General features: G+C 48.6%; 1 protein-coding gene across 3 annotated transcripts; it reads left to right on the plus strand.

Moving 5' to 3' along the window:
* Positions 1 to 5,108: 5,108 nt before the first annotated feature.
* Positions 5,109 to 18,868, plus strand: KLF15 (KLF transcription factor 15). 3 transcript variants are annotated; one of them, XM_075432595.1, is made up of 3 exons: positions 5,109 to 5,372; positions 9,635 to 10,742; positions 16,816 to 18,868. In XM_075432595.1, the coding sequence occupies exons 2-3, from the start codon at positions 9,700 to 9,702 to the stop codon at positions 16,982 to 16,984; spliced, it is 1,212 nt and encodes a 403-aa protein (XP_075288710.1). In that variant the 5' UTR covers positions 5,109 to 5,372; positions 9,635 to 9,699; the 3' UTR covers positions 16,985 to 18,868. The 3 variants fall into 3 exon arrangements, with proteins under 3 accessions (XP_075288710.1, XP_075288712.1, XP_075288711.1); XM_075432597.1 differs by lacking the exon at positions 5,109 to 5,372 and adding an exon at positions 7,431 to 7,551; XM_075432596.1 differs by lacking the exon at positions 5,109 to 5,372 and adding an exon at positions 8,301 to 8,513.
* The last annotated feature ends 629 nt before the right edge of the window (positions 18,869 to 19,497 follow it).

A 19,497-nucleotide genomic window follows, 5' to 3' on the forward strand; every position in this document is an offset into this window, starting at 1 on the left:
CATGGAAACCCAAGGTTGGAGCTGGACCTGGTTAAAGGCCTAGAGAAACCAGCCAGAAAGTCAGCTGACGTTTTGTCCCTCTGTATCTTAACAAACAGAAAGTTTGAGATAAAATCAGAAACTCTCCCCACTGTCTTTAATAGTCCAAAGAGTATTAACATAAAAAATCGTAAAATTAGTTTCTTCCAAATTATCTCCCCCTAGACCTATGACTGACTTGAAAACACAACATAATTTCCAAACTAATCAAGGAAATAAAAAAAAAAAATTAAAAATCAATGAACTCTTGGCCCTGCAGCACAGATGCCCTTGCAAGGCCAAAGAATTAAGTCCTGCGATTGTTGTTTCCACCTTGTCCTGCAGAACCACAGTCAGGGATAAACACATTCTTTGTGTCAATATTTCTGTAGTACCGAGAGAACTTGCAGTCCTTATCTGCAAGTGTCAAGGACTTCTAAGTTAAAGTGATCGTAACACTATCAGAGAGCCTGACAGGCTTTTTTGTTCCCTCTGTGTCCGTGTAACTGTTCTGGTGCTGAACGCTGCAGCCCAGCTGAGCTCGGCCGGGCACGGCCACCAGCTTTGTGGTACGCAGGAGGGATCCGTCTGCAGGAGACTGATTAAAAAAAAAATTTAAAAATCCCAAAATAGATTTTGAACTTCCTTTTAATTTTTTCTTTGCCTGATTATTTTTGCTTCTTCCATTGGAAAGGCGCAGCCTTGATTTGTAAATCACATGGAAATGTGCAAGTAATCAATTCAGCCCGACTAACCCTTGCTTTGCCATGTGGCCAGTTTGCTTGTTAGATCGTTAATAGTTTGCTGCTGCAGTAGATGGGGAATAGCAGGGGCTGGGGTGCAAATACCACAGGTGACCTACAAAGACAGCAAAGCACTTACCCTGTGCAGCACAATCCCTCTTTTTGCCCATCTGTGAAGTTCAAACACTTTCCCTTCCAGTCCCCTCAAAAACGAGAAGTAATTTGTACCACAAAGCTGCTCAAACAACACACAGAAGGTGGGAAAACATGAGGCAGGGAAAATCAGTCTCTGTAGAGCCACATATGGAAAGGCAAAGTGTGGGCAGAGCCAAACAATGCTTAGGCGTAAACTGCTGAGCGCAGAGCCGACCCACGAGCCTTTTGCCGCCTTTCCCACCTTTAATGGGTCTGTGCAACGTGGCAGAACAACTCAGGAGCAGCTTCAGCCTAACGTTTCTTTTTAACTTTATAACGCAGCGCTATTATTGTCTCCAGGAAAATTCTAAAAGGCTTAAATGCTGAGGTTTATTTGCCTTTCCTGACTGGATCTTTAACATACAGCCATCAGAAGAAAGACTGTGAAAAGCACCTTAGCTTTACGTTAGCCCCTGTGTTTGACTGGGCTGTAGGAATGCTAGAAAGGTTGTCTCAGCAGGGAAACCAGTTTGGCCAAAGTTCTCTCCCAAAAGGTGGCAAAAGAGACAATGGAAAATCCCCAAGGAGGACCAAGGGACAGAGGTAATAACAGATTTTTAAAGGACTTCATGAAACGATGAATGGAGGGAAGGAAATCACTTAGCGATGCACAAGAAGGATGCCACAGGGGAAAAGACACGTGTATTTTGTCACAGGGAGCGGGGGCTCAGTTTTGCTGCAGTACCAAATGAAGGATGCTGATGTGAGGCATCCATCACAACTGCACAAAAGTCATCCCCAAAAGCCTGTCCCAGCCCAACAGCTGTTCCCAGTTCTCATCAAAAGCTGGCAGCCAAAAGTGATCAGAAGTCACCACGTTTGTCTAGATCTGTGCACTTCTGCTGCTGTGAGTACAGTCTCGCAGTGTTTCCAAAATCTTGAGTAAAACACTGACACTCGTCAGTTTGCTTTCACTGTCACGGGGCTCCGAAGAATTAGCCAGTAAACCACAGGTTGAGAAGTGCACTCATACATCACGGAGGGGTGGAGAAGTGGCTGAGTCTGCCCAGAGGCTGGCACCTACCACTGTAGCTTGTAAATCTCAGTTTTGGGTTCAAGCCCCAAAGTGTGCCTACAGACCCCAAAACCAGGACTGTGGTTCGAGGCCCTCACAGTGGATTCGTGGGTACAGCAGTGTGATCATCCCGAGAAAGAACATTTCTCAGATAAAAACTATGCTCAGAAAAGGAGCTGTAGAGGATGAAGCTGTGGACAGCTTTCTCCAAGGATGACTCCAGATCGGGGCTCCAAGTGACAGTGGCTTTTGCCTGTTTTCCAACTATTCTCTGTTGTACAACAACAGGTTGGTACAGAAGTGACATTCTTTGTGCTGGTGAGACATCAGAACTTGTGCTACCACATATTCTGATTGTTTGGTTTTAATGTGTCCCTTGTCTCTGTCTAGAAATTTTGTCTGGGCAGAAAAAGAGGACTTTGGATATTTGTCCAGGGTGTCCTCATGCCCAGTGCCTGGTCAGGGCAGTAACTTCTACAAGGGCGCTGGACACCAAGAAATGCCTAAGGCATGATTGCTGAGCGTATGCACAAGGGCACAGCTGATCCTGTGTGCATGGCAGGGGGGATCTTGGACATACACAAAAGGTTTGGTGCGTCCAAAACTTGTCACGCGGTTCGTGAGCGAGCTCAGGTCAGGGCTTCATCCTGGATGCTCTGGACTCACTTCCCAAGCACTGTGTGCTGCATGACTGCGTTTTTAATATTTTTTTTTCCAGGGAAATCTCAGGGAGAGATACAGAAGCCTTAGTTACACTTGCCTGATTATTTCCATTGCATTTCACCTCACAGTGATCACTGTTGCCTTGTATTGAATGAGTAACATGTTCTGTAGGGTTCTTCAGTCATGAAGAAGCATCAGATCCCTCCTCCATTGCAGCGTGCTGCTGTACAAGGGCTGGCACGGCACAAGGGAAGGTGGCCGGACATCTTCGGTAGCAGCACATGTTTGGACCTCTTTGAGCTCACCAAAAAGAGCACATCTTTGTATGGCTAGCTTCAGCAGCAGCTAGCGGCAGGGTCCTGCAGCTGCGTAGTGGGCAACGCACCCAGCCTTGAGTGGTGCTTTCAGGTTGTGGGCCTAGGATGGATGGGACTTGAGAAGCAGAACCGGGACACACACCGTTTTACTTCCATGTGAGGTAAGTATAGGGTTTCACTGCCTCTCCAGCAATTTACAGAAAGTCGGAAACTACTGTAACTACAATATAAAGAAATTCTCTTTTGCACATGGAAAAACATAGTTTAGAGAAACTTCTAATATGTACCAATGCATATGTAGGTCATAATAATGATAAATTTAAGATTTTAACTTTTGGTTGTTTTCATGGTAATAAAAATCATAAGGGAATTTCATATCTGTACAGCTATCAATTCAAATTCCATTTAAGCCCAGTCTTTGGGTTTGGGATTTTAGCTGTTTCTGAATCTCATGCCCTTTGCGTTCCATCAAGCTAAACTTCACCTACTCAGGGAACACGGTTTTTAAATGAGAAAAAACACTAAAGCAAGGTTTGCCAAAAATCTGTTTTGGGTAAAAATGTTACAGGCCAGTGTTTTTGCTGATGTAATGCTTTTCACATCAGTGAAGTTACACTAATGCAGAATTTGGCCTCAGTGTTTTTGTATAAATGTAGTATGTAGGAATTTGATGAGCATATATTTCTGCATTGTTCACAGAGGTAATGTGAAGAGGAAGAGCAAGGTCTGTGTGTGAGAGAGGAGCCCTGAGCACCCCCGGGCACTTTGGCGATACCCGCCGGGGTGAGGCAGCCCTTCTGGGGTCACCCTTGCGCTGCCGGCTGGTCGAGGCCTAATGTCCTCTTGGGAAGGGACTGGTTTACATTTGCCAAACTGTGAAATGTGTTACTGGCAATTCTACAGCAGTGCAGATGGAGGACATTTTTGCCAGTTGAAGGCTCTGGGCTGGAGTTGAAAAGAGAAGAGGCTGCGGCTTGGTTCTGCCACGGACGTTTGGTTTGACCCTCACTGCCTCATTTTCCCCATAACGTCATAAAATGAGCAAATACCTCGTTCTTTTCCTGCAGAACACGGAGGCCCACAGTCCTGCAGTGGGCGAGCAGGAATGGTTCTTTGTCCCATGTAGCCCTCAGAAAGGCGCACAGACCTGTTTTCACGAGACTGCATCCTGATACCCCCGGCTGCATCTTCCCAGGGGCCTGAAAAACAGAATCCTGAATTTGAAAAACCACTGACTGAGCAGAAAAACTCCGTGCTGCTGCAGCTGGCACTCCTGCACGCTTCCTCAGCTGGGCTTCACCGCTGCAGGAGTTAAACAGAGATCCTCATCCATGCCGAACATTTTGTATAGTATATATATTGTGTGTATATAGAATCATAGAATTACTGGATTGTTTAGGTTGGAAAAGACCTGTAAAATCACAGAACCCAACCGTAAACATAACACCTCCAAGACCACCACTAAATCATGTCCCTGAGTGCCACCTTAGTGTGCTCCAAATAGGGAACAGGATAAGAACAAAACAGTCTCCAAAAAAATCTGTGTATTAGAACCTTTGGGGTAAAAAATCTGCATTTTGAGCAGAGAGGAAATAAAGCGTTCACAGAATGATCTCCCATCAGTTCCTTCACCACTTTTTACACAAAGAAGCTTTTATATCCACAAAGCTTTTTATTCAATGTTTTCCCATCTTACATTTCTAATTATATATATGTGAATATGTATTTATATATAAAAATACTAATGACTGCGATAGGACTGGGGGGGTACCCCAAACCCCAGTACTTTCCAGCATGCTGGAAATCACCCCACCAAGCTCCAGCAGGCAGGCAGGGAAGGGTGGACCTGCTGATCTGCAGGGTCCCGCACCCCGCCAGGAGCCTGTGCGTGGCCGGGGGCTCGCACCCCGCAACCTCCCCCCGCCCAGGGGCTCTCCCGCCCGCCCCTGTGCTGACCCTCCGGGCACCGCCTCGGGGGCCGGGCCGGGCCGGGGCTCCCATTGAGGCCGGTGTCGGCCCGGCCCCCGCCGCGGCGGGGCCAATAGGGGCGGCGGACGCGGTCGAGCCTCTCCCGGGCCCCCCCCGCCGCCGCCGGGCGCCCGTCGGGCGCGGGGATATAGTACTACGGGAGCGGGGCCGCGCTCCGCAGCCGCGCACCCGCCTCCCGGGGGAGCTGCGCCTGCCTCCCGCCGCTCCGCGCTCCCCGGCCCGCCGCCGGCGCTCGGCCCGGCTACCGCGGGGTCCGCTGCGCTCCGCCGTGGGCTTTCAGTTTTGCGGGTTTGTTGTTATTTTTGCGTTTTCATTACCGTAATTGTTTTTGCTTTATTTTTGTGGGGTTTTTTTGTTTGTTTTAATTTTCATTGGTTTTTTTGCACCCTGCTCATTCTTGGCGCCCTCCCCCCCGCTCGCAGAGGAGTTCAGGTACGGCTGTGCGAGGGGCGCGGAGGTCCCGCCGGCGGTGCCCCGTTACCCCGCTGCCGGGGGGGGGGGGGGGGGGGGGGGGGGGGCGGTGTTTGTGCCGCTGCTGGGGCCGGGGAAGGTGGGATCCCCACGGGGTGGGGGGGCTGTTTTCGGGCTGGAGCGGTGCCGTGCCATGGTGTGACAGGCAGGGGGTGTGTGTGTGTGTGTGTGTGTGTGTGTGTGTGTTACTCCCGGTCATCGCGACTTGGGGATCACGACAGCGGGGGAAGAGCTCGGGCCCCCCCAAAGCCGCCTGAAAAGGGAGGGAGGGAGCAAGAAAACAATAAAAATAATTTAAAAACCCACAACAAACAAACAAGCAAATGCTTTGCGGCCGGGGAAACCTGGCTGTGCCTGTGCTGGGGGGGAATTGTGTGTGTGGCCCCCCCCCCCCCCCCCCCCCCCCGCGTTATTTCGGGGCAGGGTTCGCTCCCTGGCGAGGGGGAGGGTGGGGGCACCGCCAGCGTCCCCTGCGGACAAAGTCCTTCCTCTTGTGGAAGGCGAAGTTTGGGGGTGCAGAGGGGGTAGTTTCCACAAAATCGGGCTTTGGGAATCTTTCTGTGGCTTCCTAGAGGTAGTGGGGTTGGCAAAAAAATGGGGAGACCCAAAACACCCCCCTCTTCCCCTCTGTGTCCAGGGAGCACCGCAGCCACCTTGCAGAAGGGGTGAGAGCAAGTGGGTTTTGCTGGTTCTTGGCTTCTATTTTTATCATTAGCATTTTACGTGTGTCGTTCCCCCCCTGGCATTTCCAGTTTAATTTCTGGGCCTGGTTCATTGCCTGGTTTACGGCTTGGTCCGTGGAGCAGGAGTCAGCCTGAACAGATTTAAAATCTTCTAGGGAAGAAGGGAAAACCCTAAAGGGATTAGTCCTAAACCCGAAAGAGCTGTAGCCATATGCGTAGCAAATGACTGTCAGCGTCTCTGAGCCCGTGTACCGCTGTGCCGTCGGTTGCGCTGGGCTGACCGTCCAGAAGTGACAGGCTGAGAAATACGTCCCTGGGCTTCAGCGAGTTCCCGGGGCTTAACATTTCAGCGTTACTGGGAGTCAGAATATGCCTCCTCTGGTTTTTGCAGGGGTATTTTTGTCATTTTTTTTTTTTTCAGCTGGCGATATGGTGGACAGGTTTTAAACAGAACAACATGTTTCTGGCAGAAAAGACGTTCTAACAACCTAGGGAACTCTGAACAAAGTTGGAGACCGCTGTACTGCCACGTGCTGTGGAACAGCTGCGGTGTTTCACTCCAGGAGTGGCTGTTTTTCAGTGGCCCTGAGGTCCCTCTGTAGGTGCTGACAGTTCTAATGTGTTTTCAGGGTTCCTAGAGATGAAAGTGCTCTATGTAAACAGCGTTGTCAGTTTTCATAGCTTGCACAGCCCTGGCTTTTCTTGTTTTTGTTTTTTAATCTTCTGGTTCTGGCTGTGTCTTCAGGCAAAGTAGAGATGAAAGTCTTTCGGTTTTTAGTCTGGCCTTTAGGATAAAATATAGCCCAGGCCCAATCCTGCATTCCAGGCATTCCCCAAAATCTTCTTGGCTGCTCTGCAAGTTTTGAGAGTGCACAGAAAGCAGATCTGGCCCACGATGTGCCTGGATCTATTTGCCTCTGACAGTTCTCTCTTCTTAAGATGACTCTGGTTACACCAAGGGACATTGCTGCTTGTCAAAAGAGATGGGGAAATAAACATGCTGGCTGTTTTCTGCTGAGGGACATTGCTCACCCCACTTGCTAGGAGTTTGTTGGGGTTTTTTCCTCTCCTTTCAGCCTTTACTCAAGTTAAGGTTTAGTTTTATTCCCAGTGGAATATATGGATATTTTGATATGTGGTTTCTTAGTTCTTGCAGCCATTTAAGGAAAACGTGAACTTTTTTTTTGTTTTTTTTTTAAAAAAACCCAACACCTTACCAGCTGCTTTTGGTGCAGGCTCTTTCCCCACATGCACAGAGCATGCCAGCTTTCCTTAGAGTAAAAACCACTTTGCAGTCCAGATTTCTCTCACAGCACCATTCTTCAGAAGTTCAGGGTGGAACAATGCAGACATGGGAGGGAGGATCAGAAACCATCTGAGGGCAAGGCCTCCTTTCTGCCCCCCGTTTCACAAGACTGTCGCCAGTTTTTGGTGCAAGGTAGAAACAAGATACTTGGGTGAATTCTTACTGGAAACCAATACGAACTTCTCAGAACACATTGTGTTTTCTGTTTCAAAACTGGGAATGCCTTAGCTTTTGGACTTCCGCTGGAGGAACTTTCTGTCAACACAGAGGTTTAAAAAAAGAAAAAGTCCTGTGTGTTAGAAATAGTTCAGCTCTTCTGACTCTTCACTTTTACTATAAGAAATGATTATAGGCTAAGGTCACAAAACAGAGCCACTAACCTCTGTTTGAACTTCCTTGTGTTCGGCACATGTGGGTATTTCATTATCAGTTCAGAGGCACAGCTGACTGACAGGCCATGCATACCAGGAAAATGTGCAATCTTACTTTTAAGTCTTTCTTTCAACCTTCCCCTACTTCCTCTGTGTGCAGATAAAGGAGGAAGCTGTATCTTTAAGAAATACATTTTTTCCCCCCCGTTTCCTGTGAAACATTAATAGATGCTGCCAATGGGACGGAGTGCTTTAAAGGTGGTGTGTAAAACATCTCGCGCTGCCTTTGCTGCAGCACTGAGCATGTAGATGCCTTTTGATTTTTCTCCAGTGAAGGGAAAGACTGGGCAAATTTTGGAGATCAGGCAGCAAGGATGCTCTGCAATAGCAATAACAACCATCCCCTTCCCTGCACGAAACTGGGAGCTATTGACTATTCATGGCAAGGCGTCCTAAGCGCAGCGGCAGAGCCTGTGGAAAATGACAGCGTGTAACAAGATTGACTGGCATTTCCTTCGCGCTGGGTCACATGCCTCCCAATTCACACACACACAAAACCTCATAGGCTGATCAAATGACTTCTATCTCTGCAGTCCACATACCTTCCACAGAAAGAGTTGGTTTATCATGCGCATATACAGCTCTGTTTTCAATCAGTCACCTTGAGCGAATGACTGAGGGCCAGTGTTCGCTCCGTCCGGAGGTCTCGGTGTTTGCTCTCTAAGAGGCATAGTCTCCCTCTGTAAGCAATTTTTTTTTTTAGTTTTTCCTCTGGAGGGGGGGGAAAGGAAAACAAATACTCAGATGCCCCTCCTGCCTCCCTCCCCAGAAACCTCTCTAGGAAGTTTGTTTGGCTTAACTGGGAAAGTGCAGTTGGGTCACTGCTGTCAGCAAGCGCTGCGGTGAGCTGTGCTGGGAAGGGTGGGCTTTGCCCTTGTGCCTCCGAGGGGTTGCAGCGGGATTATGGCTCACGTGAGTAGGGGCTTGCGGGATGCTGCCCGCTCACTGCTTCAACACGGGGTGGGGGGGAGCGTGGCTGCCCGCCGCGGGTTGCGGTGGATTGAGTTGCCGGGGGTCCACATGAGCCCTCCCAGTTTAGTGACTGGCAGGAGGTCCAGATCACCTCGACCTCCATACCGGGAGAGAGACGAGTGTGGAGGCACGAGGTGAAAGCAGCCACCAGCTGGCTTGCCAGGAGATGGTAATTAGCTCAGCACAGTGCCAGCCTTATTAAGGGCAGTGCAGGTGATGATGACGTTGGCACACTGATTCATTACATTTGGAGGGGAAAATCCGCCTAGTAAATGCTGAAGCACAGTAAATATTTTTGGCTCCTGACTGATTGTTGCATTATGCTGATTAGCCTATATTCGTGGAACTGAGGAAGTTAAAAATAAGGTTGGTGGAAAGCTACGAGATAAGGAAAGGATTTGCATTTTATGGCCACCAGCAGTAAACTTTTTTTATTTGTTTTTTTTGGTGGTAAAAATTTCAACACTTTATTTTTTCTCCCCATTCTGTTCTTTGGCTCTAGGTTTCACTGTTAGGTGAAAGTCCATAATTTATTTTCTCTTGCCAGTAATATTCTGGAAGGGAGCTGTAAATCTAGAGTGCACACAGTTGGGAAACGATTTCTGAAAGAATTCTTTTGCAAATACGTGGTGCAATCCTGCAAAACGCTTCAGCCCTGACAGTCCTTAGGGGGTGGTACAGACGTATCAAAGCGTGTAGCAGCGTGTGTACTCGGTGAGACTGGATGCTTTGGACTTTCCTGCAAGCTAGAGGGCTTTATGAGCCTTAGAGCATGGAGATAAATGATTAAACCGACTTTTGACTGTTGCTGTTTTGTTTTCCTCCACTCAGGCTCTCACCTGAACTTTCGCCGCCTGGTATATGCTGTTGGGATATCGGTAAGAGATCGCCCAGGAATGGTGGATCACTTGCTGCCTACTGATGAATCCTTTTCATCTACAAGGTCTTCTCTTGGATACTTTGGGGACATGACAGCAGGGGTGAGGTCCTACCAGATGCTGCCCTCTCCCCTGTCAGAAGATGACAGCGACTCGTCCAGCTTTTGTTCTTGTTCCAGCCCTGACTCCCAGGTTCTCAGCTCCAGCTATGGAAGCACGTCCAGTGCGGAAAGTCAGGACAGTATCTTAGACTACTTGTTGTCCCAGGCATCTTTGGGGAACACTGCTGCATCATGGTGGGACAAAAGGAGACTTCAGCCAATAGTGAAAGAGGAGTACTTCCGGTTGCCTGAATTTGCTGTGGATATGGAAGACTCTGGACCATTTCAGCCCACGCTTGAGGAAATTGAGGAATTTCTGGAGGAGAACATGGAGTTGGAGCTCAAAGAAAGACCTAAAAGTGAGACCAAGGACTTGAGAGCTTGCAGCCAAGTTTCTGTTGCTTCGCTACAGCAAAAAGACCATATGTTACCCAGCGCTAGTTTAAAAGAGGGTAGAAATGAACAGTTGAGCAGCTCAACAGAAGGTGGCCAGGCTTCAAATGGAGGAATGTCCCTGGAGAATGGGATACCGGTTATGCTCCAAATTCAGCCTGTACAGGTCAAACAGGAGTCCAACACGAGCCCCAGTTCCCAAGGACCAGCACAAGAGAATATTAAAATTGCACAGCTCCTAGTCAACATCCAAGGACAGACATTTGCCCTTGTGCCTCAGATAGTTCAGTCGTCCAATTTGAACTTGTCCTCTAAATTTGTTCGCATTGCTCCCGTCCCCATCGCCGCCAAACCAATTGGGCCAGGAGGCATGATCCAGGGTCAGACGGGAATCATCATGGGTCAGAAATTTCAAAAGAACCCTGCAGCAGAACTCATTAAAATGCACAAATGTTCTTTTCCTGGTTGTACCAAGATGTACACGAAAAGCAGCCATTTGAAAGCCCACCTGAGGAGGCATACAGGAGAAAAGCCTTTTGCATGCACGTGGCCGGGATGCGGATGGAGGTTAGTGTTGGGGTGCAGCACTGTCCTTCACCCTTCTCCCCCTCCTTTTTTTTGCTCAGTCGACCTAGCTTGCCGAGCAAGTAGGTTTGCGCTCTGACTTGTGAACTGTTTCTGTTCCCAAAATTTGTTTGGGTGGTTTGAGAATTAAGACCTTTTTCTTCCTGTTAGGTAATCCAGGGGCTTTGATAAATTAAACAGCAGAACATCACCTGCTGGCACCAGCTTTTGAAGTGTCTCAGAAAATGAAAGTAGTCCATCGTAATTCGTGTGTTATTCCAAGAGAGTCAGATTAGGCTTGTTACCGCAGGCGATACCTTGTGTTCTCATCAGTCTGGCTGCAACACACCAGCTGCAGCAGATGCTCGGCTGGTACCAGCTGAGGGCTGTAAGTGAACGGGGTGGTTTAGGGCAGAATCACTGTCTCTGGCTCCAACTGCACGGGGCTAAATGTGATCGCTGAAAGGCTGTGATGAGTGAGTGTGCTTAAGAGTAGCAGGATTATGTGCCGTTTCATAGAAAATGCACTCCATCCCACTCCTTCTGGAAAAGCTGGCAGTGACACACTGGCATGCTCTGGGTTTTATTCTCTGCATTGATTCAGAAAAATGCGTGGGTGCCACTCAAAGTTGCAAAAAGCTCTCAGATGTAGCAACATAACCAGAAGGCTGAGGTGGAGTTAAGCATTGCTTGAATGGAAGAGTGTAGGTTTGGTTGAGCAAAGTGTTTTGCAGAGGGTAACTCTTGCTTTTATTTATTTATTAGAAAACTTGAAACTCTGTTAAAAAAATGAACTTTTTATTTTAAGGAAACTTTGACAGACGCCTTCCTCTGTCTTTCCAGTTAGCTATATTAGTAGCCCGCCGGCTGGCAAGCTTTAATATACAGCACTACAAATTACGATGGAAGAAAACAAAATCTTAACTCCCTCGTATTAAATTAAACTGAATTTCTTTCAAAGGATATCCTGCAGAGCTTCACCGAGCAATGTCTAATGAGGAGATGGGTTGTGATTATGGGGACAGATGAGGTAAAAAGTAACAGGAGAGGACTGTGTAAAAATGCAAGTATGTGAGACATGCAGCAGTTAGAGATGGCTGGATTGGTCGGAGGGAAAAGGTCAGAATGGGGCTGAAGCCTCTGCTCCCCAGCTGGACCAGTTTGCCTCTTGGCAGGATTGAGGAGATCAGTGCAATTAATTCCTTTGGTGATTTTTCTTTCCCGTTTCAGTTTATGGTGGCTCTGCAAACTGGTGCTGATTTTTCTTTCCTTTTGTACTGGTGGCACTTCTCAGGAGCTGGACTCAGTGGCTTGCTGCTCAGGATGCGCTGAAGTTGAAGCCACGCTATTTAGCTGATTGGTCCCATAAGCCGCAGTAGAGGCACTCGCTCCTTTTTCTCTGGTTGCCAGTGTACGTGCGCGCAGGCAGCAGATGTGCCTCCTGCCTGTGAACGTGGCTGTGGGTGTCATGTTGGCTTGCCTTGCACTGGGATGTGAGCAAAACTCGCATTTTTGTGACAAATGCATGTGGCATGTGAGGGTTTGTCTGATCCACGCTGAGATTTGTACCAACGCTCCTGGTGACTTGTGGCTCGAGATCAGGCGCCTGAAGCGTTGCCTGTGGGCGACCCTCCCCACCTCTGCCTTGTTACAGCGTTGGTGTTTCCCAGGCTGCAAAACCGAGGGCAACTTTTAGGAAAAATACGGAGTGGTAAGGGACGGAGATTGAATTTACACTGGGATGCCTGCCTTCTCCTGGCATGACAGCGAGTGGTGTGTATCAAAAGCAGGACACAGGGGTAAGGTGGGCTGAGAGAAGTGCAGGTCCTGCAGCCTGGAGCAACCTGAACTTTCACTCTCAGCCAGCCACAGCTTTGTAAAGATGAGAAGCCCAGCAGGGATGAGAAATTAATCACTGTAGCTACGAGGAACGTGTGTCCTGCCCACAAACGGCTGCCGGAGAGGCTTTTCAAACTCTCTAGTGTTGTTTGTCTTGTGGCATTTGACAGCCTGGGCTGGTACCCCAACCCAGCACCCCCAGCCTTCGGGAGGGCTCTGCTCGGAGGGCGAGGTTTATGGCCGTCAGGTGAGGCAGGGCTTGGGGAGCGCTCCCTGCAGCCGGGGACTCCTGCATATCCCCTGTGTGCTGCTCCCACATCAAAGGCCAGGCCCAACTGAGCGCTGAATTACTCGGTCCCCTTTCATCAGTGAACCGTGTTTACCTTTTCCAGAAGTTCAGCGAGGGCTGTGATCTCACATGGCTGAAGTCAAATGCAACTGGACTTTCTGTTTGCTCCCAGGTTTATATCATCTGAAATGAATTTAAGCACTAAAACACTGCTGGGCTCTACTTTTCCCCGCCCCCTTCCCTGCATTCTTGTGCTTACGTATTTATTTTTTCACCAAAGACCCTTAAGATCTGACCTGACTGAAGATAGTAATTTCAAAAACAAAACAAAGTGTTGCCTAGCACAGTGTGGCTGAGCTGTGGGGGGGTTAAAGCTTTCCCAGCTGTCTGGGCAGCCCTGCTCTGGTGAAGCTGTATGCTGTAAATGCATCGAGGTAGTGGTGTGCACGCGGCAAACCCTCTTGCTGACTCCTAGGACAGCTGGAGAGCCCCACGCACCTCGCTGGAGGAGGCTGAGCCCTGCCTGCTTGTGCCCTTCCTTGGTACAGGGCGAGAGCTGTTTTTGGCAGGCTGCAGAGAGATGTTCGTACGTGGCCGGTGACCCGCTGCGTTCGATACCCCGCTGTACCGGTCGGCGCGCTGATCCGCGTCGTGCCAGCTTACACCGTTGGCACGCAGCAGCCCCCGGTCAGCGCGGCTCCCGAGACAGCGCCGACCGAAAAGCTGGGCTGCAGCGTGGGCTGGGGCCCAGCAGCCGTGTTACGGCACGGAGCGGGACAAGCTCTCGCTGGCGCGGCAGTGTACAAAGCTGCAGTTGTTGTAAGGCCTGGGGGATTAGGCAGTCGCGTTTAAATGTCCTGCTGTGTCTGCTGGCTGGAGGTGCTTCCAGGCTCTGCAGGTGACAGCATGCAATGCAAGCTCTGCTTGGTTTGGTGGGAAGGGTTTAAAGGCTTGTAATGCCCGTGGCCAGGAGCGTGTATGGGACAGGGGAACCATGAGGAGGACCACATGTGGAACAGGTCAGTGCAAGCATCTCAGCCTGGCCTTTTTAGCTGGTGCTGTGCAAAGGCGTTTGCATGTATGGTGGTCTACTGTAGCAGTGCTTTGGGGATGGGCAGGGGGAATCCAGAACCTCCACTCCACTGCAGAGGAGAGGTACAGCCTAGGTACCTCAATGGCTGGTGGCCGTGGTAGGGACTGTGGAGTGCCAGGTGAAGCTACTGACCTTTCTTGCCCTGTGAGCCACATGTCCTCGTATGGCTGGGAGACACAGGACACATACCGCACATCAGAAATCTTTAGGATTTGTCTCCAAGGGAGTTGTAGTTCCAGATCCTTTGGGGTCCCACCAGATAGATGGATGAAGGCAACTCTTCCAGTTGAAGTGGGATTGCCCAGTTCCATCCACCTTGCTTTTGAAGGAGGAATCATGCTGGAAACGGCAGTGCCTTGAGATAGTGAGGTGTGCCTTGGGAGTATCTTGTTTTCGTTTGAATTTGGCATTCCACATTATTTGCAGCTTTCTTGGGGTGATCTCAGTGCCAGAATGTGCTGCAAATACCATTTCACTGTGAGCCAGGCCACCAGATCCTCCCGGCTTCCTTGTCCTAACCTTTGCGTTGTTTTTTTGTGAACACACCGACAGCTTGAGGTTTATTTCTGTAGGCTCTGTAAGTTGATCTTTCCGTGACTGCTGGGGAACAGTATTGCAACATTCCTGCCTCTTCAGCTAAGGACATCGTTATGAGGCAGAGTGTATTTTTATGGGATGAACTCATCCGAGCTCCCAGGGTATGAGTGGAGCTGCGCATTCCTGGTATGTGCCTCTTTCTCCTGCACCATCCATGCAGTTCCCATTGAAATGCACTTGTGGAGTTCTTGTGCAGGATTAGCCATGTGCTGCTGCACTTCTGCTGCAGATGATGACCTTAATGGCCAAGGACACAGGACAAGGCAACCTGGCCACATCTGGTTTTACTCCGTCTTTGAGTCATAAGCCTGTATATGAGAGTACGGCTCTTTGCAAAAGCACTTTTCCCTCTCTGCTCTCTCTTTTCCCTGAACATGGTTGCCACCACTGTCAACAGGTCCATTCCTTGTCCAGTGCTGAGTCCCACTGAGGCAGTTGGCACAGGGAACATCCTGCGCTCTCCAGAAAGATGCTTAGTCCCACTCATCCATAGCTATACGAGAGCATCCCTCCAGGGAGGTGGCACTTAGCTCACTGCTAAGGACTTGGGAGAAATCCCTGGCCCTGCTGCTCCCAGGTTCGCACTGTGGTTTTGGGAAGGCATGACTGGAAGGAGCAGGGGTGCTAGAGAAAGCAAATGTGCCAGTACTAGCAGTGAAACCTCTGTCATAGTCTTTATGAAGAAGACGTGTCACAGACAAGGAACAGATTGATGGCTCCATTAGGGCATCTGCCTCTTGCTCTTAATGGTGAGTTTGATTCTTTCACCATGGGGATACCAAAGCAAGGAAAGGGAGAAAAGCAAGAGAATGGGTGAAGGAATCTCCCCTAGAAATGCCCCTGGGAGAGTTGTATCCACACCATAACTTACCCACACTGAGTACCTGCATCTGCTTTGCGCTGGCTGCAAAACGCTTTTGGGGTAGCATCACCAGACTGAAGAGCTGCGGGAACTGAGGAAACATTTCCTAGCTTTCCCAGTGCCTGCGTCCTGTTCCTCAACTGGTGATGGGAGATCAGGGCTAATTAAAACCTTTATGTGGAAACTTATTTTTTTTGTATGAAGGACTTATTCATAGAAGCCCAGCGGTCCTGTTTTCCCCCTTTCGTAAAAATAGCATATTCACTCTGATGGTGATGTGATATTTTGCTCCAGAAGGGCACATTTTTCTACATGTTCTTTCCCCCATTTATTCAGCTAGCGCCCATGACTTCATTTATTTATTGTAAATAAACAGCTGATACCATTTCTTGCAAGCTCGCTTCTGTGCCGCTCTTTGTTACTGCTCTGGCAACAAAACACTTAATTGCCCTTTGTCAGGCAGCAAATTTTTTGTACCCATTTGGACAGGGCTGTTTTAGTGTGACATTGTTAATTAACCCTGTGGCTCCCAGTCAGGTCCCGGCTGGAAACAGAGCCAGCCCGGCTGTTAAGACCAAAGGATTAGCTGATTTGAGTTCTGTAAATCCGTGGCATTCACGGTGCCTGTTTGGGGATTTTTCTGTGGAGATGGAAGGTGGGAAATATCTAAAACTGAAATGAGTCTGGGAGACAATTTTGGTAATTAAAGGCTCAATCCTGATTTCAATTTACTCATGAAGTAACTATGCTAATGGCCATTAGGGCCCACCTGGATTTCAGTTGTTATGATGTTGAGCATCTCTGGTACTGAGATGTTAATGACTCTTTACTTAGCCTGCAGGAGCACATACAAAAGCCAATTTTTCGGCTCGATCTGATAAGCCATGTAGCTTCTGGGTAGATATGTCTGGCTGTTATCTGGGATCCATCTCAAACTAGGTGCAATTACTGGATGTCCATTGTGCTTGTGTCAGTGGGAGCTTGGAGCAGACCTTACCCGTGGGATGTTGGTTGTTATCTCTGCTTGAGAGTGGTCTGTGCTTGGATTTGCAGGAGAGAGGTTGCAGGACAGGCTTTGAAGGGGACTGGCAGAGTGATCATGAGCAGGCTGGTTTTGCTGAGCTGTACCCGTGTTATTTGGTTTAGGGCAAGGTTGGTACAAACGTTGCCTCCATGCGTTGCTCTGAGTCCAGAGCTGACATGGGATGAGGTTGATAGCTGTGTGTTTCCATCATGGCTGCCAACCGCCGGCTGGGACCAGCCCAGCCCTGTTGTGTGTCCCTTTCAGTTCGCATGTTTGGGCTTTGCTGCAGGTAGAGTCTCGCAGTGGCCTGAGGGGACTCTTTTTCCGCTGTGAGAGACCCATTTATCTGAAATGCCTTCTCTTCTCCTGCAGGTTCTCCAGGTCAGATGAGCTGTCCCGGCACAGGCGCTCCCACTCAGGGGTGAAACCCTATCAGTGTCCCGTCTGCGAGAAGAAGTTTGCTCGAAGCGACCACTTGTCCAAACATGTCAAGGTGCATCGGTTCCCACGAAGCAACCGCTCCATCCGCTCCGTGAACTGATTGGTCCCGCTTTCCCCTTCCCGCCCAGCCATCCTACAACAGCCGACGACAGCACTTTGCTCACTATATTTCTAGTGATAATTTATTTGTCTCCACAAAACAGTCAATGCTGTTACTTGATACCACCATGTCTCAGTGTCCCATGTCCTTTAAAGATGATTTGAGAATGAAGTTCTTTTTGGGTCAGGGGAGGGGGGTGCTTCTTCCTTTTTGTCTTTTTTTTTTTTTATAAGGATGTTATTTTCCTTTCCTTCTATCTTCCTCTCCTTTGCTGCTGCTTCTTTTGGAAATTACAGTGTTTTATTTTTAGCTGTTTTCTGCTGCACAGGAGAATGTAAGAGTTGCTTGCTGCTGGTTAATTATAGCCCTGGCATTCCTGAGGGCTTTGCTCATGTACAGGCCATTCATTGTGAGTTTTTATTAAGCTGCTCTATTTGTCCAGTTTGGAAACAGCAAATTCCTTTTGAAATGAAAACAACTGCTTTGTTTTTGGGTCGCCTGAGCCAAGGATTTGTAGGGGCTGGCCACAGGAGGTGGAAAAGTGGGAGCTGGGGACAGGGGGAGGCAAGGCATGGAGAGTGCTGGAATGCACCTCCGCGCTGCTCTGATTTCTCCGGCTTGCATTTACCTTTTCCTTGGCTAGGGCTATATATAAATATTTATATATATATTCATACGTATATATATATTTAATCAGAGGCATATCCCAGGCAAACCTGGAAGCTCAGGCTGGATGAAATGGCTTGGAGTGGAGCCTTTTGGTGTGGCTAACCGCGTACTGTGTGCTTGCTTCTCCTGTCCTGTGCTGCTGCGGGGACAAAAGGATGCCCGTGCGTCGAAGGGAACGCTGCTTTCCTTTGACTCTGGTTTGCGGCACCCGCTGTCTTGAGCAGAAGAGCTGTTGTCTGGCGTGTAAAGCAGCAGGAAGCCGTTTGTGAGAACGGCTGAGCTCAGTTCCGTCTCTGCTCCTGTCCTCTTGTGTGATCTTCGGGGAGAAACCAGAGCGCCAGCCCGGAGGTGCCTGGTGGTCCTGGTGGGCACTGGGCATCCTGAGCATCACTGCAAGTCAGCGCCTCGCTGGCTGGAGCTGAATGTCCCTTTGTCTGCTGGCCAGCAGGGCCGTGTAGGATGTGCCTGTACCCAAGGGAGGGTGGGAGGCATCCTGGCCTGGTGGGACAGCACCATAAGGTCTTCTGTCCAAGAGTGAGCTTCAGTGCTAATCCTCTCCCTATTGACAGCCATGTCAGAGCTCCACGCAGCTGGGGTGGGCGAAGGGGTGAGAACAGTAGCCAAAAGAAACAAATTTGAGTGGTAGCTGGCTAAGAAGGGAATTTAAACAAATAATCAGATGGTAGCAGGCAAGTGATTTTGTTTGTGTTTCTTCTTCTCGTTTTGTTTTTCCTTTTGAACTCTGGCGATTGTAAGAAGCTTTAGAAGAAAATAGAATTCAGTAATTAGGAGCGATTTTATAATGGATGTTGCATTTCCTTTCCATTCGCAGACAGCATCTGTTTGTCTTTTTGTTTGCAAAATGGGAAATAGGAAACCACGATTCTAGCACTAGGCAGAGCAGGAGCCCGCGCTGTGCAAGAACAGCAGGTCTAGCTAAAGCGAATGCATTCCTTTTGTCCTCTAGAAATTAATATAAATGAACTATCATCTGTTGACTGGTTTATATCACATCCTATGAATGTATGTAAATAAAACTGTACATAGGTGCATATCTATATAAAATATCTTTTAATAACATATCAAAATTTGTGTAAATTGGAAACAAAAATACCTATAAAGCCAGTGTACATAAGTTACAATTCTGTATATTTTCTTTTGTTCTTCGTAAAGATATATTTACTTTGACAATAAAATGAAAATGGAAATTTTAAATCCCTTCTTGAAATTATTGTTCATTAATTTCCTTTGTAGCCAGCTCTACAATCAGGACATTAGCACTTCAAATTCTGATTCACCTGGATGTAACTTTTCAGGTGCTAGGTAACAGGGAGAGGTGATGGAACAGATCTGAAGTTGCCATCAGAAGTTTTTCTCATCTCACAAAGTTCTTGGGAGGTGCGAGATGTTTCAGCTCTCCCTTCGCTGGAGCCCTCAAGCCTCACCTGGCAGCCGCACTGGGACCCAAATGCCTTCTGTGATTTCCGAGCACTATGGAATAGGTCTGCAGCTTCAGTAAAACTGTGGTTAATTAGAGCAAACAGGTTTTGAGGAAATTCAAGCTCTGATGGTTAGTGTGAAGGAGGAAGGGCTTCAGAGTCTGCCTGAGACTGTGATGGTGACTCACTGTGTGACCCAAGACAAAGGACTCAATTGCCATGTGCCACAGTTCCCTTTCTTGTAAAATGGGGATAATAATGCATCATGGTGATACTATGGGACTTCATTTACGTTTGTCTGATCCTTGGATGGAAGGAGCAAGCAATAAGGCCAGTAGTCAGAGGATTAGATTGTGAAAGAAAGGCTCAGCACAGCGGAGATCTTGGTGCCAAGGCTCTTCAGTT

This window comes from Opisthocomus hoazin, chromosome 11 (genome assembly GCF_030867145.1).
Source record: "Opisthocomus hoazin isolate bOpiHoa1 chromosome 11, bOpiHoa1.hap1, whole genome shotgun sequence".
NCBI lineage: Eukaryota > Metazoa > Chordata > Aves > Opisthocomiformes > Opisthocomidae > Opisthocomus > Opisthocomus hoazin.